Source organism: Eriocheir sinensis, unplaced genomic scaffold (genome assembly GCF_024679095.1).
Source record: "Eriocheir sinensis breed Jianghai 21 unplaced genomic scaffold, ASM2467909v1 Scaffold179, whole genome shotgun sequence".
In the NCBI taxonomy this organism is placed as follows: Eukaryota; Metazoa; Arthropoda; class Malacostraca; order Decapoda; family Varunidae; genus Eriocheir; species Eriocheir sinensis.
In genome coordinates, this window is record NW_026111172.1 from 490267 (window position 1) to 516356 (window position 26090).

Genomic DNA, 26090 nt, shown 5'->3' on the forward strand with positions numbered 1-26090 from the left:
ATAAAGGAGGAAAGAAAGAGGACCCATTAAATTACAGACCGGTATCACTCACTAGTGTGGTTGCGAAGATATGTGAGAGGCCAGTTAAAAACAGGTGGTCGGATTTTTTAGAAAATGAGAGAATTATCTCGGATTGCCAGTTCGGATTCAGGAGAGAGAGATCATGTGTCACCAACTTGTTATGTTATTACTCAAGGATGACAGATTTAATACAAGAGAGAGAAGGCTGGGGGGATGGAGTGTACCTGGATTTGAAAAAGGCATTCGACAAAGTACTACACAGAAGACTAATTTGGAAAATTAAAAATAGGGGTGGAGTGGGTGATGGACTTATTAAGTGGCTGGAGGACTTCCTAACTAACAGGGAAATGAGGACAGTAATCAGGGACAGGGTTTCCAACTGGTGCCCAGTGAGGAGTGGGGTCCCACAAGGTTCGGTGCTGGCGCCAATAATGTTTGCTGTTTATATAAATGATATGGTGGACGGAGTGACCAGCTATGTGAGTTTATTTGCAGATGATGCAAAGCTATTGAGACGAGTCAATGATGTGAAACTGTGAGGCACTGAAGAGGGACGTGGACAAAATATGGAAGTGGAGTCGTACATGGGAGATGAAATTCAACCTTGGGAAATGTAAAAAAATAGAGTTTGGTAGGAGTGGTAGAAGATGTGAATATGATTATAAGATGGGAAGTGAGATAATATGCAGAGGAATGGAAGAAAAAGATTTGGGAGTGACTATCTCAGAGAACATGTCACCGGACAAACACATCAACAGGATAATGGGAGAAACTATGAATTTGCCGAAGAACATAAGGACGGCATTTGTGTATTTGGACGAAGAGATGATGAAGAAAATAAGTTACAATGATGAGGCCAAGGTTGGAGTATGCAGCAGTGGTCTGGTCTCCTCACAAAAAGAAGAATATAAGAAAGCTGGAGAGAGTACAGAGAATGGCAACTAAGATGGTACCGGAACTTAGGGATTGGACTTACGAGGAGAGACTCAATAGCATGGGGCTCACAACCCTGGAGAGAAGAGAGAGAGGAGACCTGATAGCGGTGTACAGGGTGGCGAGTGGGGTGGAGAATCTGGACAGAGAGGACCTGTGTGTGTGGTGCAAGAGAGAAATAAGAGGACATGGGAAGAAATTGAGGGCGACCACGTGTAGGCGAGATGTGTAAAAGTTTAGCTTCCCAAACAGAAGCATTGAACTGTGGAATGGACTGGAGGAGGAGGTGGTTTGTGCAAGAAACATTCATGATTTCAAGGAAAAGTTGGATAGGAGAGGATATGGAGACTGGACAGTGCGAGCGGAGCTCTTTTCCCATATGTCACAACTAGGTGAATACAACTAGGTAAATACACACATCAGAAGAGGAAAAAGAGGTGTTTTTTTTAAGAGTTCTGGGAGAAAGGATAAAGAAATGGTATATAAGGGAAAAGCCAAAAGAGAATGATGTAAAACTGATGAGACATATAAGAAACAGTAAAGACTGTGAAATTCTGCAAGATGACATGAATAAGATTTGGGAATGGAGTATAAAATGGGAGATGGAATTCAATGTGAAGAAATGTCATGTAATGGAAATGGGAAAGAGTGAAGGGAGACCAAAATGGACATACAGAATGGGAGATGGAGAAATATTAAAGAATGTTCAAAAAGAGAGAGATCTGGGAGTGACAATACAGGATAATCAACAGTCTGAGAGTCATTTTAATAGGATATTCAGAGATAAGTATAGAATGGTAAGAAATATAGGATTAGCATTCCACTACATGGACAAGGATGTGATGAAAAAGCTAATAACCACTATGATTAGACCAAAATTGGAATATGTGGAGGTGGTGTGGTCCCCCCATAAGAAGAGACACATAAAAAAACTTGAACGAATACAAAGGACGGCAACAAAAATGGTTCCAGAGCTGGAGGGGTTGTCATATGAAGAAAGGTTAAAGGAAATGGACCTGCCAACGCTAGAACAAAGAAGAGAAAGGGGAGACCTAATACATATTTATAAATAACTGATTAAAATGGAAGAAGTAGATAATGAGGAGTTACTACTAAGAGAAGGAATAAACACCAGGAACATAAGAGAACACAGTAAAAAATCTAATCGGGAGCGTACTTGCTGCCGATTGCGAGTCCAACTCGTGATCAGGCCATGGTGAAATACACACACACAGACTATGAGCCAATTTTGCAGTCACTTCCTTTTGTTGGGATCATTAACAATGAGTGGTGATCTCCACCACTAGCAAGAAATCTGATTTCACAGTTGTCTTTCGTGGCATTTTCTTTGCATCAGAACCAGTGATTGGAACCTTTAGCAATGCAGTTCTGGTAGCCAGGGGGTCCCTAATTGAGCATATCAAAGCAATTTATTATCAAATAACAAATTCTTGCTCTCATATGGTTATATATTATTGCTTTAAATAAGTGTTAAAATTATTAAGCACAGCAACATGTTGCAGAGCTTCAACAGTACAAGAAAAATATTAAAAGAACTTGAATGACATGAACTCACTTCACCAGCTGACCAACACATGTCTTAAATTTGAGGAGACATCCAGAGAACTATCAGCTGTGATGAACATGAAACTCATTTATCAAATAAATGCAATTTGAAAACTATGCATAACAATGCACATACTTACTTTTGTTTTACAAAGAGTAATTTCCGCTATGACATCAGATGGATCAAGCAAATGAGAGTGAGTGATCTCATGTTTTTGAGCTGGAAGCCACACCTGCACAGTCTCTCCGTGCTCACCTCCCAAAGTCTGAGGATCTGTGAGACAGTAGAAGTCAGTAGTTAATGAAACACATAGCCAATATACATAGTTTGACTCTACACTAATGAAAATTTGAGGAATGCTTAAGAGATACAATGATAAAAATTCAAATAAAATCCTGTTTGAGATTCAATACATTTACAATTCATCTTGTGAAGTAACTTTTTCTGATGGCAAGTTGTTTGAATTTTTCTCTTAATTTTTATATTTTAATAAGTGGTGAATTATTGCCAGTACTGGTAGTTCTTGAGTTACGACGTATATAACTTGCAACCGTTTGCACTTATGACCAGGTCAATAATATTAGTAATACAGTAAACCCTTGATATAACGGACTAATTGGGGGGAACTTAGTCCGTTAATGCTTTAAGTCCATTATAAGCGGCAGAAAATTAAAAACACGTACAATAATACCGACGAACCAAATAAACATAGGTATATATTTCCTTTTATTGTGTATGTTGTATGCACAATGTCTGCATAGCTGCTCAGCAAACTTGGCGATGCACTTTGGCTGTCAAGTTGGCAGTGGGGCTCTACGGGGGGGCCGTATTTTTACGGGTATGGGTATAATTTTACAAGTTCGCCTATCTCACACTGGCAGACGGAACGGTTAATTTTTTTTTTTTGTTTGTTTTTGTTTTGGTAGTTTTTGGTGTTATGAAATAATCTGCTAACTGTTTCTATCGGAAATCATTAAATCACTAAATGATCGATTTTTTAATGCCTGTTGTGTACACGCCTCCGCCCGCCGCCACAGCTGCAAAATAGCTCGCAGAGAGAGGTTCAACTAGCTTACTGTTTCTATATCTCACTCACTGCAAACAAAGATCACAACACAGCTGGGCGTTCACAACACAGCTGGGCGTTATTGCGATAAGTTATCGCGATACTTTATCGCTAATAACAAAATCGGGTTATCGGCCATCCGATACTTATTTAAATATATATCGGTATCTTCATTACTTTTGTAACCAAACTAGCAATAATCGCTACTTTTTTCTGCCTCTTGGAAAAAAAAAACGTTGTCTCCTCCCTACTGCACATGCGTGGCCCGGGCGCCTGGTGTTGTAAGAAAAAACTTTGAGGTATGAAATATCTTCGGTGAAGAGATTTCATACTTAGATCATCAACATTAAAACACAAGGTTATTTTTTATGTTACACTCAAAAATCAATATATCAAAGAGAAAAATCATTTAACTTTGCCCAAAAAATTATTATTCACTGCCTCAAATTTGATATTCCATATTCGTTTGTGCGGATGCCATGGTATTGAAGGCACCCGGTGTTGTGTTATTTGGTGTCCCATCTTCAAAAGCTGGCACTTTTGTTTACAAACACTGGTCTCTTGTGAATCAAGATGTTCAGACCAGTAAGCGTAGTTTTCAGTCTCACAAAGCTTTTAACATTAAGTTGCTGAAGGCTGAATCAGACATACAGTACCACCATCCTTGCTGTTTCTAGAATGACACTCTGTACTTATAAATACAACTCGTACAGGGTGTCGTTCTAGAAACAGCAAGGATGGTGGTAGTGGTACTGTATGTCTGATTCAGCCTTCCAGCAACTCTTAATTACGGTTAAAAAGCTTTGTGAGACTGTACGGGTTTACGCTTGCTGGTCTGAGGATGCTCAGTTCACGAGAGACCAGTGTTTGGGCGCTTTTGACGGTGGGGACGCCAAATAACACAACACCGGTTCAGGCGTTTCTAGTATTACCATCCATGTGTACGTGTCAACGTGTAGTATTCAGGTTTTGTAAGTTTTCTAAAATACAGATAATGAAAATTTGAATTCATCTGATTTTTTATTTGAAATATCAATATAGTATCGTTTTCGCCTATCGGACTTATCGCTAGTTTGTATCGGAATTGTGGATTTATATCGGGTATCGGTTATCAGTTATCACCTATAATTGTGTCTCCAGTTAACGAATATCGTTTTTTTTTTTTTTTTTTTACAGCAAAGGAGACAGTTCAAGGGCACAAAAAAAGTAAACATTAATAAAAAAAAAAAGCCCGCTACTCGCTGCTCCTAAAAAGAATCCAAAGAGGTGGCCGAAAGAAAGGTCAGTTTCGGGAGGAGAGGTGTCCTGATACCCTCCTCTTGAAAGAATTCAAGTCGTAGGCAGGAGGAAATACAGATGAAGGAAGATTGTTCCAGAGTTTACCAGCATGAGGGATGAAAGAGTGAAGATGCTGGTTAACCCTTGCATAAGGGGTTTGGACAGTATAGGGATGAGCATGAGTAGAAAGTCGAGTGCAGCGGGGCCGCGGGAGGGGGGGAGGCATGCAGTTAGCAAGTTCAGAAGAGCAGTCAGCGTGGAAATATCGATAGAAGATAGAAAGAGAGGCAACATTGCGGCGGAATTTAAGAGGTAGAAGACTATCAGTATGAGGAGGAGAGCTGATGAGACGAAGAGCCTGAGCCTCCACTCTGTCCAGAAGAGCTGTGTGAGTGGAGCCCCCACACATGAGATGCATACTCCATACGAGGGCAGACAAGGCCCCTGTATATGGACAGCAACTGTGCAGGGGAGAAGAACTGGAGACGGTACAGAACGCCCAGCCTCGAGGAAGCTGATTTAGTAAGAGATGAGATATGAAGTTTCCAGTTGAGATTTTGAGTTAAGGATAGACCGAGGATGTTTAGTGTTGAGGAAGGTGATAGCTGAGTGCTGTCAAAGAATAGGGATAGTTGTTTGGAAGATTGTGTCGAGTGGATAGGTGGAGAAACTGTGTTTTGAGGCGTTGAAGGACACCAGGTTCTTCTTGCCCCAATCGGAAATAATAGTAAGGTCTGAGGCTAAGCGTTCTGCAGCCTCCAGCCTTGAGTCGTTAAGTTCCTGAAGGGTGGGTCTTCTATTAAAAGAAGTTGAATAATGCAGAGTGGAATCATCGGCGAGGAATGGATAGGACAGTTCGTTTTGGAAAGAAGATCATCAATGAACAACAGAAAAGAGGAGATAGTACAGAACCCTGTGGGACACCACTGTTAATAGATTTAGGGAAGAACAGTGACCGTCTACCACGGCAGAAATAGAACGGTCAGAAAGGAAACTGGAGATAAAGGTACAGAGAGAAGGATAGAAACCGTAGGAGGGTAGTTTAGAAAGCAAAGATTTGTGCCAGACCCTATCAAAAGCTTTGATATGTCCAGCGAATAGCAAAAGTTTCACCGAAACGGCTAAGAGAGGATGACCAAGAGTCAGTTAAGCTAGGAGATCACCAGTAGAACGCCTTGCGGAACCCATACTGGCGATCAGATAGAAGGTCAGAAGTGGAAGGTGCTTTTGAATCTTCCAGTTAAGGATTGATTCAAAAGCTTTAGATAGACAAGAAAGTAAAGCAATAGGACGGTAGTTTGAGGGATTGAGCGGTCACCCTTCTTAGGTACAGGCTGTATGAAGGCATACTTCCAGCAAGAAGGAGAGGTAGATGTTGACAGGCAGAGGCGAAAGAGTTTGACCAGGCAGGGTGACAGCACGGAGGCACAGTTTTAAGGACAATAGGAGGCACTCCATGAGGTCCATAAGCCTTCTGAGGATTGAGGCCAGAGAAGGCATAGAAAACATCATTTTGAAGAATCTTTATAACAGGCATAAAGGAGTCAGAGGGGGGATGAGTAGGAGGAATATTCCCAGAATCGTCCAGAGTGGAGTTTTAGAAAAGTTTGAGAGAAGAGTTCAGCCTTAGAGATAGATGAGACGGCAGTGTTGCTGTCAGGACTGAGGAGTGGAGGGAAAGATGAAGAAGTGAAGTTGAGGAGATGTTTTGGCTAGATGCCAGAAGTCACGGGAAGAGTTAGAGAAAGCAAGGTTTTGACATTTTCTATTAATGAAAGAATTTTTGGTTAGTCGGAGAATAGATTTGGCACGATTTCGGGCAGAAATGTAAAGTTCATAATTAGCATTAGTTTGAAGGCTCTGGTACCTTTTGTGAGCTACCTCTATCATTGACAGCACGAGAACAAGCGTGATTAAACCAAGGCTTTTTAGCGTGAGGAGTAGAGAAAGAACGAGGAATGTATGCCTCCATTCCAGAGACAATCACCTCTGTGATGCGCTGAGCACACACAGAGGGGTCTCTATCCTGGAAGCAATAATCATTCCACGGGACATCGGAAAAGTACATCCTCAGGTCGTCCCACCGAGCTGAAGCAAAATGACAGAAGCATCGCCTCTTCGGTGGGTCCAGAGGGTGTACAGGAGCGATAGGACAGGATGCAGAAATAAGATTGTGATCGGAGGAGCCCAACGGAGAGAACAGTTTGACAGAATAAGCAGAAGGGTTAGAGGTAAGGAAGAGGTCTAGAATGTTGGGCCGGTCTCCAAGATGGTCGGGAATACGTGTAGGGTGCTGGACCAACTGCTCTAGGTCGTTGAGGATAGCAAAGTTGTAGGCTTGTTCACCAGGATGGTCAGTGAAAGAGGATGAAAGCCAAAGCTGGTGGTGAACATTGAAATCTCCTAGGATGGAGATTTCAGCGAAGGGAGAGTGGGTCAAGATGTGCTCCACTTTAGAATTCAAATAGTCAAAGAATTTTACATAGTTGGTAGAGTTAGGTGAGAGATAAACAGCACAGATGTATTTAGTAATAGAATGACAGTGAAGTCTTAACCAGATGGTGGAAAATTCAGAAGAGTCAAGGTGGGCACGAGAGCAGTGATGTCGCGACGTAGGCGCAACATCCAGCTTTGGATTGAAATTTAGGTAGAGATAGTAGGAGGAACAGAGTAGAGATTGCTGTCAGTAGCCTCAGAAACCTGTGTTTCGGTAAGGAAGAGAAGGTGAGGTTTAGAGGAGGAGAGATGATGTTCCACAGAATGAAAATTAGAGCGAAGACCGCGAATGTTGCAGAAATTGAGAAAAAAGAGGTTCGAGGAGTTATCAAGACACCTCTCGGGTCGGCAGCCAGAAGGAGTCCTCCTGGGGAATTTAGGTCCCCCAGGCGGGGACTCCGAGGCTTGGTGTATGTGCGCCATTTTGAAATTTTGATTTTGGGAAAAGGTGTATATGTTGTGTGAATGTAGTGTGGTGTGGATAAAGAGAGGATCTGTCTTTAGAGAGCATGCTGAACTACTCTCCGGTGTTGGTGAGACAATAGGGAAACAGTTAGTGAGGACATGGGAAGGGTCTTTGGAGGGCTTCAGCTCCCTTCTCACCTCCCATATATACCTCACCGGGAGTGGCTTGCGCCCGTTCAGTAGGTGTCTTCCTACCTACTCCAGCCACCGATAAGGTTTTCCATTATCAGTTATCGGTTATCGGGAATAAGGTTTTCTGTTATCGTGCCCAGCTATGGATCACAAGTGGACAAACTAGAACAAATCCAAGCAAATTAACGTTTTTCCTGATGTGCATTTCCCAAGTGCGCATGCATGATGGACAGTAGAGTGACTTATTTCTGCGAAGAGGTATTTTTGCAACACCAGCCGGCGTAATGGGCCACCGCCGCCGCCACCCTGTCCAATCTTGTGCTTCGTATTTCCGCCACCCCACCCCGCGTGCCAAATAAATTTAAACTAACAAAACTTAACTTAAACATTGCCTAACCTACGTAACGGGCAACCCCTTTAACCCTTTCCTTGCGCGCGGTGCGGACGCAACTATCCCCTCAGGCGCAGTCGGGCAGCCCAATGGGGGGTCTCTTTTAACCTCTGTATCTCAAAAACTATTCATCGCAGCTAAAAACCAAAAACACCATTGGAAAGAGGAGCTCCAGATCTATAGGAGTTGGTTATGTATACCTCTCTTGGGAACGTACATGCACGTTCAGGGAGTGTTGAATGTTAACACTTACGTCGGTGCGCGCGGGATGATCAGCCATATTGAGGGAACTGCGGACATCTCTCCTTCAGATTCTGGCAAGGGAGTATTGCCAACTGCAATATTTATAACTATTTGGTCAAAGAATGAGGTGATAGGTGAAGCTATGCAAAAATGCCGCTATATTGGGCAAGAACATCCACCAGTTACTCGTCCGTAGATTTGCTGAGCTGGGCTGATATGATTTTCCACCAAATTTAGTGAAGAACCCACTCAATTAGCAATCCTGTGTTGTGAGAATTAGTGTTGGAACACTCTCATACATGGGAGATTTGAATGCGGGTGGAGCTCACAGCGAGCGTTTAGCACCATCAGCAATCACTAACGCCAAAAGTAGCGGCGTTAGCAATGAAAGGGTTAAGCTGTGTCAGTACCAACACTCACAAACACTTGGCTATTTTCCATTACATTAACGTCCACTTGACTGATGCATAAGACTTTCTTGTGGTGTAAATACCTTCTTTATTTGAATGGAAACCACAAGGAGGAAAATATTTCATCAGGTGGGCTGAAAAGACCACAGTAACCATAGGATGGGACAGCAGATAAAGGGAGGAGGGTGAGGTGGCTAGCTGACACTGTTGTAGTTACCGGGCACGGTTTGGTCAAAAACTTTTCTTGGTCAGTCCCCGTGGATTTCTGACCCTCTGACCTTGTCCGTTATATCCGAAATCCGTTATAAGCGGGTCCGTTATATCGAGGGTTTACTGTACTTGGTTAACTAATGAGTTGACATTTCAAATATCCAGCTGTGGGTAGAGCAGCGGTTTGTTTACACAGTTCCCGTGCTTCCTACCAAGCTAACCGCTAGACCTAACAGTCTGCTAGAAATATGGCATCCACAACAACAGGCCCTCACAATATTCCTGCAGCAGCTCATATAGCAGCCATTTACTGGAAACAGCATTTATAGCTGAATGAAACATTCACAGAGGTAAGAAGATGTAGCACAGGTGATATTGTCCACTGATTTAAGGGGAGTGACTGGGGTTGATTTTTTAACAAATATTTTTTTAAATCTGTAATGCCAGGAAGTTAGGTTAAGAATGGAATGTACAAAGGATCACAAAGGTAGATGTTAAGTATACATTTAAAAAAATTTTTTTTATATACGTCTTGGCCTATAGCACCGGTATGCTTCTTCCCGGTGGATCCTGATGGTCGGTCCAAGGCTTCTTCCCGGTGGGTCCTGATGGTCGGCCCACCCCGTTCTGGAGCAGGTGAGTGTTTATAGTGGCGCCATCTTGCATTGGCTCATGCTGCCCTCCTGGAGCTCATCTTTAATCCTAGAATCTAGAGTCCGGGTTGATAGGTGGTCTTCTGGACAGCATGTGGGTAGTTTTAAGCCACTCGGCGGCGGCTGAAAAATCCCAGCTTGGTGGCACCGGTCGGGGATTGAACTCGCGTCCTCCTGAACGCGTGGCCGTCACGCTATCTGTTCAGCCACCGCCTACTACCGTATGTATTACTATGTAAGCATACTTAACCTCTACCTTTGTGATCCTTTGTACATTCCATTCTTAACCTAACTTCCTGGCATTACAAATCCACGAAATATGTTTGTCTCGCTCATCATGTCGGGGATAGCATGAAATATCAGATAGAAAAGTTTATTATTTCTAGAATTTAAAAAACGGCGCCCCTTTAAGACATTTAAATGCCCCGCGCTATTGCGTCATAGCATGACTCATGCGGTCTACAAAGATCTTAGCAACCCAAGTCTCGTCAAAAGATGTTTGAAGGGTACTACCCAGAACCCATATGAATCTTTGCATTCATAGGTTTGGATCAGGTGTCGTAAAGTCAAGTTTTCTGGTCCTAAGAGAGTTGAGTTCATAATGACACATCCTTTGGATACACAGGTGCAAATATGATCATGCATCTCCTTGGGAGTGAACCAAGACAACAGGAATCTCTGAAGTGGATGCACCAGGAAAGAATCAAACACGCAACATCCAAGAGGAAGACGAAGAAAACAGGAAAGAAGATTGAGGCATACCAACCTGGAGAATTCTAGAATAAAATTTGGCTACAATGAGGAAGGTGTCCCCTTCTGATACTATCACCCTTGAGTGAATAATATCTTTATAAAGGGGGAACCACATACCTTATCCTACTTCAGAAAGTAAACAAGGTATGAACAATAATATGTGAAGATTTCATGCCAATCAAACAAATACAAATGGCAGGACACAGTTGATATGGAAAACAATCTAGGAGCCAGTATCTCAAAAAGTTTTTTTTTACACTTTAATTTTTTTTACAAAATAGACAAAAAAATTCTGAGTCTATGTAAGGTATCAATGAAAATTACAACTAAAGTGCAATTTTTTGTATTTATAAAATTTTCAATAATGTAAAACAATAAATGAATAAAGGAATTCAATGTGAAGAAATGTCATGTAATGGAAATGGGAAAGAGTGAAGGGAGACCAAAATGGACATATAGAATGGGAGATGGAGAAATATTAAAAAAAGTTCAAGAAGAAGAGAGATCTGGGAGTGACAATACAAGCTAATATACAACCTGAGAGTCATTTTAATAGGATATTCAGTGATACGTATAAAATGGTAAGAAATGTAGGATTAGCATTCTACTACAGGGATAAGGATATGATGAAAAAGCTAATAACCACTATGATTACACCAAAATTGGAATATGCAGAGGCAGTGTGGTCCCCCATAAGAAGAAACAAAAAAACTAGAAAGAATACAAAGGATGGCAACAAAAATGGTTCCAGAGCTGGAGGGATTGACATATGAAGAAAGGTTAAAGGAAATGGACCTGCCAACACTAGAACAAAGAAGAGAAAGGGGAGACCTAATACAAATTTATAAATTACTGATTAAAATGGAAGAAGCAGATAATGAGGAGTTACTACTAAGAGAAGGAATAAACACCAGGAACACAAGAGAACGCAGTAAAAAATTGAGGAAGGGGAGATGCTTGAGAGACGAAGAAATACAGTAAACCCTCAGTTATCTGGGTGCACCATATCTGACCTCGCCCGTATCCGGGAGTTATCAAAAATGTGATTTTTTTCCAAAAAATTCAAAAAATTGTCGCACCACCAAAAGATGTTCAAATTGCCCGTGCTATGCCTCTAAGCTCTGCCCAGGCAGCGTACTGCACCACCAAGGTAATGAGATTCTCTTTACCTTGCGCTCCACAACATAACAAGCGCCCTGCACACCATTGTTTATGTTCACCATGGCCCACTTAATTGCTTTTGTATGTGTGCCCTACCTTCTCCAGGCATTGCTTTGCCTGTGTGTGGTGTTTGCAGCGCTTACCATGGCGCCGATGTGTGTGTATATATATATATATATATATATATATATATATATATATATATATATATATATATATATATATATATATAGATATATATATAGGTCAGGTGTACAAGCGTTAATTACCCCATTAGGAGCGAATCTTAACACCCGCATCCTTGGGGCCATGGCAGGTGCTGACCAGAGCCCTGCAATGCCCCAACAATATTTCTTACGTTGTCACTAATTATCATTTGCAAGAGACGCCACGACGCCCAAGCATTCATTTTGGATGGTGAGAGGCTTGCCTACACTGGCGTTAGCATAGATAATGTAATATTGCAGAAAACAGTCCGGGGCGGTGGGGCAAGGCGGGCAGTTTGACGTAACCCGTAACATTTTTTCGTTTTTACGGCTATAATACATCCTTCCTGCACTCGTTTCATATAACCACATGTGCACAGGCATAAAGGGCTGACGTGGGTGTACGAACATGAGCTTAAGTAGCTCCATTTGTGAGATAATAAAGATATATATTCTCAGGGTGAGCGGGGCGGGGTGGTGGCGGCACGGCTGAAATGTAACTCGTAACATATTTTTCTTTTTTATGACTATAACATATCGTCCCTGCACTTGTTTCATATATATACATATGCGCGGGCGTGGAAGGCTGTCGTGGGCTTTTGGGCGTGATCTTAAGTAGCTTCACTTGTGCCAATGATATATTAACCCTTTCATTGCTAAACGCTCGCAGCAAGCGCTAGGCGTATTTGCTGGTGGTGCTAAACGCTTGCTGTGAGCTCCACCTGCACTCAAATCTCCCGCGTGAGTGTTCCAACACTATTTTTCACAACACAGGATTGAAAATTGAGTGGGTTCTTCACTAAATTTGGTGGAAAATCATATCAGCCCAGCGCGGCAAATCTACGGACGAGTAACTGGTGGATATTCTTGTCCAATATAGCGGCATTTTTGCATAACTTCACCTATCACCTGACTGATTCTTTGACCAAATAGTTGTAAATATTACAGTTGGCAATACAACATTGCCAGAATCTCAAGGAAAGATGTCTGCAGTTCCCTCAGTATGGCTGATCATCACGCACGCACTGCCGTAAGTGTTCACATTCATCACTCCCTGAACGTGCATGTACGTTCGCAGGAGAGGCATACATAACCGACTCCGATAGATCTGGGCCTCCTCTTTCCAATGGTGTTTATGGTTTTTAGTTGTGATGAACAGTTCTTGAGATACAGAGATTAAAAGAGACCCCCACTGGGCTGCCTGACTGCTCCTGAGGGGATAGTTGTGTTCCGTCCCACCAGCAAAGAAAGGGTTATATGTGGTAGGCGAAAGTTGGGTTTTCGGGTCCGTAGACTTAACCTACACCATATCCGGGTTTTTCCCATATCTGGGTGCCCCATGGCTCTATTAACCCAGATACCAGAGGGTTTACTGTATAGCTTCCCGCAAAGAAATACAGAGGTTTGGAACAGACTAAGTGAGGATGTAGTATCGGCGAAGAGTGTGCAAAACTTTAAGGAAAAGTTGGACAAATACAGATACAGACACGGGACCACACGAGCATAAGCCCAGGCCCTGTAAACTACAACTAGGTAAATACACACACACTTACACACACACACACACACACACACACACACTCTGATGGCTCAGTCTGTAAAGGGCTGCGCTGGCAGGCTTCACAGCTTGACAGGTGGTGGTTTGAGCCCCGCTCAGGCCGGTTTTTTTTCCGCTGACTAGGAGTGGTTACTGTACCCCCTTGAGCAAGGGGGATAGGGTGTGTGGTGTGTGACGCCCTGGCAGTACCAGAGATCGACTAATGAGCCTTGCAGTTGTTCTAATCGGGAGCGTACTTGCTGGCGATTGCGAGTCCAACTCGTGATCAGGCCATGGTGAAATACACACACACACAGACTATGAGCCAATTTTGCAGTCACTTCCTTTTGTTGGGATCATTAACAATGAGTGGTGATCTCCACCACTAGCAAGAAATCTGATTTCACAGTTGTCTTTCGTGGCATTTTCTTTGCATCAGAACCAGTGATTGGAACCTTTAGCAATGCAGTTCTGGTAGCCAGGGGGTCCCTAATTGAGCATATCAAAGCAATTTATTATCAAATAACAAATTCTTGCTCTCATATGGTTATATATTATTGCTTTAAATAAGTGTTAAAATTATTAAGCACAGCAACATGTTGCAGAGCTTCAACAGTACAAGAAAAATATTAAAAGAACTTGAATGACTTGAACTCACTTCACCAGCTGACCAACAAATGTCTTGAAAACTTCAATACCTGTCACCATTACTTTACTTTTCGTGGCTCTCTGGTCCTGTAGTATTTTAGATAGCCTATGTATATGCATAAGGCATATATAATTCAAATTGGCCCTATTATGTGAAGGATAAAATGTGAAGAATAAATGTGAAGTCTGCTAAATAAGTGTGAAGAATGAATGTGAAGAATAAATGTGATAAATAACTGTGAAAAGTCTCTCTCTGAAACACACAGTTTAGATCTGCTTAACAAAAGAACTTCAAAACCTGCCACCATTATATCACATAAAATGCCTCTTTGGTCATTTTCTGCAATATTCTAGATGTATGTATGCATAAGGCATATATACATTGAAATTGGCCCCATTATGTGAAGGCTAAATGTGAAGGATAAATATGAAGTCTGCTAATTAAGTATGAAGAATGAATGTAATAAATAAGTGTAAAAAGTCTGTCGCTGAAATACATTAGTCAGATCTGCTAAATAATAGCAAAAATATTTCCTAGTTTCTGCACCCTGGAGAAATTTTTAAAGTGATTGCTGAGCAAACAACTGGGTGGAGGATTCAATTCTATATAAAAAATAAAAAAAAACATTAACTATAGTCTTCAGAGTTGATAACCCTTTCACGCACCAAAAGTTTAATAAGTTTCTCTTTCCACTGCGACATCTATCTGGGGCTCCCTAGGGGGCCTCGTGGAATGGCCTGACCATGCAGCGAAATTTTTCATTTTATAAATTTCACCCACGAGTATTCTTTTTCCCTGGCATTATTATATATCGCAAGTTTTGGAAAAGATTATTCTGCCTTACAGGAAATCCCCTATATACGAAAGGGTTAGGGACTGAAAAAACCTTTCGTTTATCGATTTTTCGTATATCGAAGCCATTTCCCCCATAGGATTGTTAATAAATAGGGGGGTTAGGGACCAGCGCCAGCAAAAAAAAAAAAAAAAAAAAAGTTAAATATAACTATGCTTAAAAGCAATTTACTACTCACAATACAATGAAACGCAAGGCTTATAAATAATTAAAAACAATTACCATTTCCTGTTCCTTTACTGTTATAGAAATGCATTACATATGTTAGGACAATCCCCTCTAACTCGTCACTACAACTCATCACTTAACATTGCCAATGTTTACTTCCCAAGCTGTGAAAGGCCAGTTTCGACTCTCGTGCCCGAAACACGTGCCAAACAGTACACCACCGCACCACTCCAAGCCCCCCCCCCAACCCCTCCATCACCCTCACGTTTCCTCACGCTGGCGGGGATGTGTTTCGGATTCGAGTCGAAGCAAGGGGTTCACAAACTGGCAACGCTAAGTGATGAGCGTTGAAGTGGAGGGGACTGGACATGGACACTTGCTGCCTAATCACTGCGAGTGTGCGTGAGGCTGTTGACGGCGCGCGGCGACCGATATAGACATCGGGTACGAAACAGTGGGCGCGGAAACTGTCGTACTTTTCGTATATGCGAAGCATGTCTTTCGTGAACCGAAAATTGTCCTATATTTTTCACTTTCGTATATCCGAATTTTCGTACATCGAGCTTTCGTATATCGGGGATTTCCTGTATGAAGGAAATGATATCAAGAAATGCAAATAAATAGCGAAGTTTACCGACTCCGAAAAAAACATTGATTAAAAATAAATAAGAAATGCTTACATTCACCACCTTGTAGCTTAAAACTTCCTGAGTTGACTTTTTATAATTTATATGCCAATAAAGGGGGATTTTTATAAGGATTCCAACGCTATCATTGGAATTTTCATACGACCAGTAGTTCTTGAGAAAATGGAGGGAAACTATATTTTTCTATCTATTCTGTTCTTTCCAGTAGAAGAAACAGCTCAAGGGCAGCAAACAAAACACACAACGTCAAACAGACATCAGTTTTGTCTGGAATAGAGTTTTGATAATAATAACAAACATGACTATTAGCACACCTATTTGCTGTCTGGAAGAGCTTCGCCAGACGCAATAATAATCATAATAAATATCACTAAGTCTCTCTCCCAAACATTCTGCTGGAGTTTTTTTTTTACTTTTTCCATCATCACCATCACTTTCATGAGAATCATCATCATGCTCTGTACAAATGGGTCTCAAAATCTCTTCACTTGATAATTTCTTAGCCATATTTTCTAACAGTAACAGTTACTAGTCCCTGCGAATATAAAAAAAAATATTGTATCACGGCACGATCACTTTACATCGGAGGTAAGAATAAATTTCACCAAATTTTGTCTGACAACTGTAATCTAGGCTTACCAGGCTCCGGACACAATTTAAAAGGACGACAGCCCACGCTCACAGGCTGCCTGCTGAGAGGCAACTATGCCACGGACAATTATCACTTCAAATCCAACGGCACAAGAGTTTATTTTATAGGTCTAGCTTAGATCTTTGATGCAAAAAATTTTGCCGCGATTCTGAGAGATACTTTGTTTTTGGTAAATTTTAAAAGTTTTTTGACGCGATGCAAGTCAAAAGCTCAGATGTAGACGATTCTGTTTTGACGTGAATTGCGTCGTGGTGTGTGAAAGGGTTGATGTAAATATGCAGATACACAAGTTTATGAGATTGGTGAAAATATGGAAAGGAGGCCTAAGCTCCAATAGTTGTACACACTCCAACTTACCAGTCTCAGCTTCACTATTCACATTAAAGTTGAACTGAAACATGGTGACCACTGACTGGGGTTTTGTGGATTTCTGTGAAAGAAAAAAAATCTGTTAATTCTTCTTAGGTTATATTTAATATTCATAAGTTACTTAGTTGCTGTACAGCACCAATAATTTAATATCCATTAGTTTAAATTACATGGGTCTGGTAGCTTGAAAAAGGTTTTAATAGCCTGTAATTTCATATTACTATATATACTGTACAGTCAAACCTCACCATTTGCGCACATATGGGCGGTCTGAAGGTGCACAAATGGCTAACTTAATAACCTATGGGGAAAAATACATATGGGCGGTCACGGCCTGCTGGCAGGAAACATGTTAATAGTGTCTTCCACTTAGCGTAACCCATTTCTGGGTCGTGATCTGTAGAGTCCCTTGATAGATAGTCCCGACAACCTACGATTTGGACGCCATTATTGGCCCTGTTTTCGCCGCGCTTTTCAAATGCTAGCACACGCTCTCACGGTGAAAACAGGGCCAACAATGGCGTCTAAATCTTAGGTTGTCGGGACTCTATCTATTACTTCCACCTTCTGTGCTATGGTCATCATCGGGTTCTTCCGGGGTTTAGGCTTCGATGACGCTGGGTGCGGCATGATAGTGGTGCAAAGGTGAGGCAGAAAACATTGGAGAATCGCAGTCACCACAAGACCAGGAGAGGCGATCGGGCAATGGCAGGAAACAACATGTTGTATACGTTGGTAGTGGCAGAGGGCTCGCAAGTGGCAGACGGCTGTAGATCACCAGCTGGTTTCAAGGCTTTGTCACCACCTTCACTTTCGTCACCACTACCACTATCACCACCACCACCACCTGCATCACCACCATAGCCACCTTCATCACCACAACCACCTTAATCGCCACCACCATCTTCATCATCACTACCACTATCATCATCACCACCATCACCTTCATCACTGCCACCACCTTCATCACCTACACCACCACCTTTGTCACCACCACCACGTTAATCACCACCACCACCAATGCTTCTTTCATCACCAAAACCTTGATCACCACCACCATCACCATCACCCCCACCACCTTTATCACCACCACCACCTTCATCTCCACTACCACCACCTTTATCACCACCACCACCTTCATCTCCACTACCACCACCTTTATCACCACCATCACCTTCATCTCCACCACCAACTTCATCACCACCACCAACTTCATCACCACCAACAACTTCATCACCACCATGGACATGTTTACCAATACTACGTAGAAATTTAAATTTACGCGGGAGACAGCACTAGGGGGAACCGACCCTAAGGAGGGATTCCCACTATTGCATTTTCACCGATCCATCGCCCGTAAGTGACGTCACCAACGGAGCCCGGGCCTGCACGAAGCCCGTCCAGAGATGAACTCAAGTTAACTTTTGGATCCGGGGAAGGGGCAGTGGTGCCAGTCCAGTGATGTTGAATATTCTACATATCATGAAAATATTAAATAGAAGTACTGTACTTAGCTACAAAATAACATATACAAGAAGTCATTGTGGTTAATGCTGTCCATATGTTTGTCAACAAATGATGAGCGATGGACTGACGGAGTGGATCCTCCATGCCGAGTGGCTGCTGTTTCGCTGAAGTCATTTTTACGTCATTGACATCGACGGATCTGTCAAAACGGAATAGTGGGAACCCCGCCTTAGTCAGTGGTGGGGGGGAGGGGTGGTGCGCACATGGCAAGACCACCTGAGCAAATGGGGGGATGATGGCCACAAATTAAGGCTGCGCAAATGGTGACGGCACAAATGGTGAGTGCACAAATGGTAAGGTTTTACTGTATATATATATATATATATATATATATATATATATATATATATATATATATATATATATATATATATATATATATATATACACACACAGAGATATATATATATATATATATATATATATATATATATATATATATATATATATATATATATATATATATATATATATATATATATATATATATATATATATATATATAGGTGCATTCAAAAAGTATCCGACTTTTAGAGATAAAGAAAATAATTTTATATATCACAAATTTTATTTAATCACCTTCAAAGTACTCTCCTTAGGAGTTCACACACTTGTCCCAGCGGTGCTGCCACTGCTGGTAACATTTCTGGAAATCCTTAACTGTAATAGTGTAGAGCTCTGTCGTCGCTTTTCTCATAATTTCCTCTCGTGTCTCAAAACGCTTCCCTTTCAGGGTTGTTTTCAGTTTAGGGAACAGCCAGAAGTCACAAGGTGCCATGTCTGGAGAATAGGGAGGATGTTGAACAAGTGGAGTGTTGTTTTTAGCCAGGAAACCTTGGATCAGCTGGGCAGAATGAGCCGGCGCATTATCGTGGTGAAGCTTCCAGTTTTTCGCCGTCCAAATTTCCGGTCTTTTTCGTTGCACAGCGTCACGTAGGCGACACATAATCTCAAAACATATCAACATTACTTTAACATTGCTGCGAACCTGTCGTGTTTTTTGGGGTCTTGGTGATGCGGGATGCTTCCATTGTGATGATTGAAATTTCGTTTCTGGGTCGTATCCATAAACCCATGTCTCATCACCAGTGATGATGGTCTTCATAAAGTCAGAGTCATTGTTAGCACAGTCAAGCAGGTCCTGAGCAATTTCCAGGTGGAGGTGTTTCTGCTGCTCCAACAACTTGGGAACGAATTTCGCCGACACTCTTCGCATGCACAGATCTTCTGTTAAAATTGTATGAACTGATCCTGTGCTTGTTCCAACTTCTTCTACAATCTCACTGATGGTTACATGACGGTCTTCCATGACCATTCGACGAACATTCTCAATGAATTCTTCGTTTCTGCTGGAGGATGGTCTGCCAGACCGTGCCTTGCTCTCGACGGAGGTTTGCCCTTGTTTGAAGCAGTTATACCACTCCTTTATCTGTGTAATGAACATAGCCTCATTGCCAAAGGCTTGCTGAATCTTGTGGATAGTTTGCACTTGCATATCACCAAGCTTCTGACAAAACTTGATGCAATATCGCTGTTTGATGCGCTCAGACATGTTGCCTAAATACAAAAATCCGACAAAAGTGTGCTGGAGCTCTGTACTATAGGCTTCACAGCCAGGAACTGGCGTGACCTACAGACAGGGCCCGTGAGAGGGGGGTGAAGCTGGTATCTTTACACCAGGGCCCGGTCTCAAAGGGGGCCCGGCCTCAAAGGGGGCCAGTCACCCGACCAGGAGGGAAAAAAATGGGAGAGTAAATGGAGAGAGAGAGAGAGAGAGAGAGAGAGAGAGAGAGAGAGAGAGAGAGAGAGAGAGAGAGAGAGAGAGAGAGAGAGAGAGAGAGAGAGAGAGAATACTAATATGCAAAACACACCATAAACATGATATGTATATATATAATAGAAGTTTCTACAGTTTATCAGTAAAATAATAGTTGTTGAAAAACTTTTTCTAAATAATCTTAAGCCTGGAGTGACACCACGTAATTACGTAAATGAATGCAGCTCAGCTGTGTTGGAATATAAGCGATGTCAACTCTCCGTCTCGCTCAGTCACCATCATTCTGTGGCAGGGTGTACATCGTCTCTCTCATTCCTTGGCAAATATTTCAGTAAGTTACAGAACTTACAGACTTTAAGTTAAGAAACTACTTATAATTTTATCCGTATGTTTAAGTATGTAGCATAATGTAGGACAGTGTAGAGCAGTCTGGATACTGAGTGATAGAGAGAGAGAGAGAGATGAAGCTATGAATGCGTCTAGTTCTCGTATGACAGGGCTGGACCGCTGGGCCCTGGGGTAGGGAAGGGAAGAAAAGGATATGGCGATAATGCGGATTGAGCATGAAGATCTTTTCAGTTGTTATTAAGTTGTGGGAGTTATATTCCTATAATGAGAAATTGGAATAAAATATAGATTTTCTTTTGAGTAATGTACTGTACAGTGTTAGTCTGTACCATGTTTGATTAGCTGAATTATCATTACATATCAGTAAATAATTGATTATTTTACTGTATTTATAGGCCTATGGTATGGACCGTATAGTGTTATGTGCATTGTTTATTTACACCAGTTTGTTTATGATAGTTTATCCATATTTTCCTTTAAAATATATGCAGACAGTCACACCTGGTTGTTTTTCATAATTTTCTTGGGGGAGGGGAGGGGGAGGCTTACATCGCATGGTTCTTACCCCTTAGCTGGATAATGCCTAAATAGGCGGTTATACAGTATAACCGCCTATTTAGGCACTTCGCTCGCCAAATGGTAGGGGCCCAATGACACTCATAGTACCAGGGCCCAGTGATGGCTCTCCCTGGCCCTGCCTACAGACGCTAAAATTTACATGCATGCGCGGTGAAGAGGGGCATAGCCTATCACGCTAAGGAATTACTGAACGGTATATTATTTTTACTCTAATGGACTAAGGTCGGATACTTTTTGAATGCACCTCGTGTGTATATATATATATATATATATATATATATATATATATATATATATATATATATATATATATATATATATATATATATGGGAGGAGGTGGTAATATGGACCACTTTCTTATTTCAGGGAAAAACACCAATTTTAAAGGGAAAAATTGCATCAACTACTGTCATAAGTATTGGCAAATTTTATCCTCTGAACACTTTCAAAGTTATACAGTACCCTCTCGAGTTTCGCGCTTGCTTCATTCCGAAGGTAAGGCGCTAAACTCGAGGATCGCGACACTTGAGGTATTGAAATCTATGTAAAAGCGCTTATTGGTTCCGACCCGTGGCAAATAATGACTTTCCGACTTTACTCCCTTAATTGTTATCACAATTTTTTCGACTTTACTCCCTTGTTATCTCAAAATAAGTACCTTATTAATAGGCAGAAAATGGGAAGTAAGAACAGATCGTTTTTAAGCTACGGTTGAAGACGGCTGCCTTACAACTGGCTGGCAGTTATGAATACACGCTTGTGACACGTGGTGTCGTCTGTTAAAGTAAGGGCGGTCGCTTGCGGTCACCCGTGGGACAGTTGGACAAACCTATATTTTTCTGGTAGTTTTCTGTGTGTTATGAAATAATCTGCTAACTTTTTCTGTTAAAAATCATGAAATCAACAATATCGTGATTAACTTTTCAATGCCTATTGAACGTAAACTGCTGCTGCCACCACAAAATAGCTCACAGAGAGGTTCAACTTATTTACTGCTTCCATATTTCCCTCACCACTCACAAAGATCACAAGCGGACAGACTAGAACAAAATCAGGCAAATTAATACTTTTAATGCTCGCATGGTGGACAGCAGAATGACTAATTTCAGCGGGGAGATATTTCTCGCAACACTGGCCAGTGTAGTGGACCTTCTTCTTCTTCTTTTGACCTGTAACGCTTTGTATTGCTTCTTAGGTCCTCCTCCTCCACACTTTAATACTTCACAACATGCACTTAGGGCCGCTTTCACAGTCATTTTGTTTGTTTTGATCATTACCAATGGCGGCGATCGCCACTATATAGTACCCTCTCGAGTTTCGTGCTATCCGAGTTTCGCAATCCGCGAGTTTAGCGCTTAATCCTAAATTCTTACCATCACGACTTTCGCGCATTATGCTGTCTGGTCATGTCTACCGTATGCGCATCGTGCTGCCTTAAAAGCGTGTCCAACCATTGGGCTATGGGCAGCCGTGGTTGCCCGTATAACCGGAGGGTGTTGTTGGATGTCCTTATGAATGGAAAATGGTTGTGATGTACCATGAATGGAAAGGCTGCATGTAAACAAACAGACAACTACAGTGGCTGAGGAGTGAGGAGCAGTGGAAGATGGCCCACCAAGAGATTCGTAAAATGGACTGGCAGAGCTGCTTGGCTTACTACTTGATTAACAAGATAAGAGAACACCCCGTGCTGGGGATCCACAGTCCAAAAATCTTTTTATCAAGTCTATGAAAAATGTAATCTCCCGGTGTTGTTTTCCTTTTCTTCTTCTTCTTCTTCTTCTGACTTGTAATGCATGGCAGCAATGGTGAAAAGTAATAGTGAAAAATTCCAAAAGGGCATAGAAAAGCAAAATCAGGAAAAGAAAAGGACAGAAAAACACCAAAGTTCAGGGTGAAGTGTATAAGTGCGCACTGTTAAGTAACTAAGGATTGCTTTCACAGTTACTTTGTTTGTTTTGATCGTTACCAATGGCGGCAATCGCCACTTAGTATTTCACGTGAAACTGGCCAATGGGGTAGTGGTGGCTGCAGACGAAGCGAGAGATGTTGAGAGTGTGTGGTAAGTGCGGGGCTAGGCTAACCCCGCCGCCGCCGCAACCCGATTGGCCAGTTTCACGTGGAAATACTATAGCGGCTTCCGCCGCCATTGGTAACGATCAAATCAAACAATATGACTGTGAAAGCAGCCCTTAGTTACTTAAAAGTGCACACTTATACACTTCACCCTGAACTTAGGTGTTTTTCTGTCCTTTTCTTTCCCTGATTTTGCTTTTCTATGCCCTTTGGCTATTTTTTCACTATTACTTTTAACCGTCGCTGCCATGCATTACAGGTCAAAAGAAGAGGAAGAAGAAAAGGAAAACAACACCGGGAGATCTACAATTTTAATAGACTTGAGAAAAAGATTTTTGGACTGTGGTTCCACAGCACGGGGTGTTCTCTTATCTTGTCAATCAAGTAGTAGAAAAGCAGCTCTGCCAGTCCATTTTACGACTGCTCCTCACTCCTCAGCCACTGCCGTCGTCTGTTTGTTGACATGCAGCCGTTCGGTACCCACATACCCAGGCTCGTACTCACAACCGTTTTCCATTCATAAGGACAACCAACAACTCGCTCCCGGTTGGGCATACGGGGAACCGCGGTTGCCCATAGCCCCAATAGTTGGACACCGCCTTTAAAGGCATCATGCATGACACCGACGGTAGGTAGACGTGACCTGAACATGTCAAAGCAACGCGAAACTTGTGGCGGTAATGCACGAAAGTTGTGATGGTAAGAATTTAGGATTAAGCGCTAAACTCGAGGATCACGAAACTCGGAAAGCGCGAAACTTGAGAGGGTACTGTAGTGAGAAAAACTAAATCATTCAAATGCTACAGCTTTTTATTCAAGAAGATCCAAAAAAAGTGGGTCGTAGAAAGTGGGGTGGTAATATGAAACAACTGGGGTGGTAATATGAAACAATTTAGAAAATAACAATATAATATATTCCTTTTTGTGAATGCTTAAATAGAACTTATACAGTGAAAATGGAAGTTTAAGAACAGAAGTCAAAATTGGAAAAATCAGTTTCACAGCCACTAGGCTACACAAGGCCTGAGCCTGTCCTCGGCACGCCACACACTGAACCCATAGTTCTCCTCATTTGGACTTTGTGATTTCTTTTTCATATGAGGTCTTTGAAGCCTCCTTGTATGGAGAGGAAGTCAAGAGAGATGCTTTCAAAGCTTTGCGACCTCTATTTGACTGATAAGATGCGTGGGGAGGTACACCCTGGAGATATGGAATGGCGGTAATATGGAACATGCTGGTCCATATTACCACCCCAAGACATTTTCATAATTAGTTAGTAGAAATTCTTTGCTAATTTGTTTAAAAAATAAAAACGTCATTCTAACAAGTGATCTTATGACTAATTAACACACTCTATATCAGAGCCCATATTTATTAATTTATATAGGAAAACAGGTTTTGAATCTTAACAAAAAAAAAAGTTTCACTGAGCAAGAATTAAAAAATTGCCCCTCAGAGCGACACACCTTGAGAGAGTGACTCAAGAAGCACTTTGGTGGCCTATGGGGAACTAGCGTCATATCTGAAGTGAGGTACCAATAGACCAGAGTACATAGTTTCTGAGATATGGCCTGGCCCATAATACAACCTTCTCCCTTATATATATATATATATATATATATATATATATATATATATATATATATATATATATATATATATATATATATATATATATATATATATATATATCGCGGCCTATTGCGCTGTTAGGATTTTTCACTGATGGGGCCTGATGGTCAGCCCAGCCAACTTTGAAGCAAGGTTGTGAGGTAAGGGCAGAGGGCCATCCAGTGTGACTCGTGTCGTGATAGATCCGAACATGCTGGCTGGTATCATGTCAGCTGTATCGGGTCTTTCACGCCGACTTGCGCTGGATTGGTTGACAATAGTGTCGTATGGATCTGCATTAGATGCGGCATTCCTGATTTCTCATCCTCATCCTTCTCAACTAGTAATCCTATTCCACTATTCAATTCCTTCGACATGTTTTATCAACATAACATATACAACCCTGGGACACAACACCCCTCCCCTCTTGAACCCCAAACACTCAACACATCTCACCACTCATAGCCCGGCTCCATCCTTCACACCCAGTCCTATCAATTCACACAGACCGGTGCATTTCCTCCATAAGCCAGACTCGACTTATCACTCACCTCTCACTTCTGTTACTAACAACCCTAGGCCAGCCCTATCACCCTCCCCTAATCCTACCATTCCACTTGCCCCAGTCCCTATTTCCTTTTCCTCCCTTTGCTCATCGCCTCCCGTTTCACCTCCCTCCTCTACTTCGTCACTCCCACCCATTTCTTCTTCTTTATCTTCACCATCTTCACCTAACCCAATTCACTTCCACATCCACCACGTCATAGCCACACTTCCCTCCAACTATTAACAATAAATTTCCGTAATATTAAAAATAAAATAGCCCAATTACAACATCTAATCACCACACATAACCCCAACATAATAGTAGGGACAGAGACTTGGTTGACTCCTGACGTCGACAGTACATAGAGAGCTTTTCTCTTCTCCCTTTAGTAAGGACCGCCTGACAGACCTCAGCAAAGGTGGCGGTGTCATCATCGCCACCAAGCCGGGTCACATTGGCCTGACCTTGACACAGACTCACATCTCTTACACCCGAACATCTCTGATGACACCACCTTTCACATCCTGCACACCACACCGAATTCTCTCTCACCCCTCTTCCACAGTAACCGCACGGATATCTCCCACTCTCCATTCTTACCATCGACTCCTGTCCAAATATCAGGACCTTTTGTCTTTTCCATGTTCACCCTCAGCCCTCTTCTCTCCATTGCCCTCTTCCATGGCCTGAACTTTTCCACTGCCTCCTCCTCCGATTCTGCCATTAACACCAGGTCATCCGCATACAACAGCTCCTTCAGGCCC

At 42.0% G+C, this 26090-nt stretch overlaps 1 protein-coding gene across 2 annotated transcripts in view; it reads right to left on the reverse strand.

Annotated features, from left to right (window-relative positions):
* The window catches only part of LOC126990588 (histidine protein methyltransferase 1 homolog), a 102821-nt gene that overhangs the window by 71271 nt on the left and 5460 nt on the right, over positions 1–26090 (reverse strand). For both annotated transcript variants that reach the window (XM_050849224.1, XM_050849225.1), the window contains exons 2-3: positions 16849–16921; positions 2661–2794 (exon numbers count right to left, since the gene is read on the reverse strand). In XM_050849224.1, the coding sequence (XP_050705181.1) occupies positions 2661–2794; positions 16849–16891 (177 nt within the window). In that variant the 5' untranslated portion in view covers positions 16892–16921. The remainder of the gene's footprint in view (positions 1–2660; positions 2795–16848; positions 16922–26090) is intronic.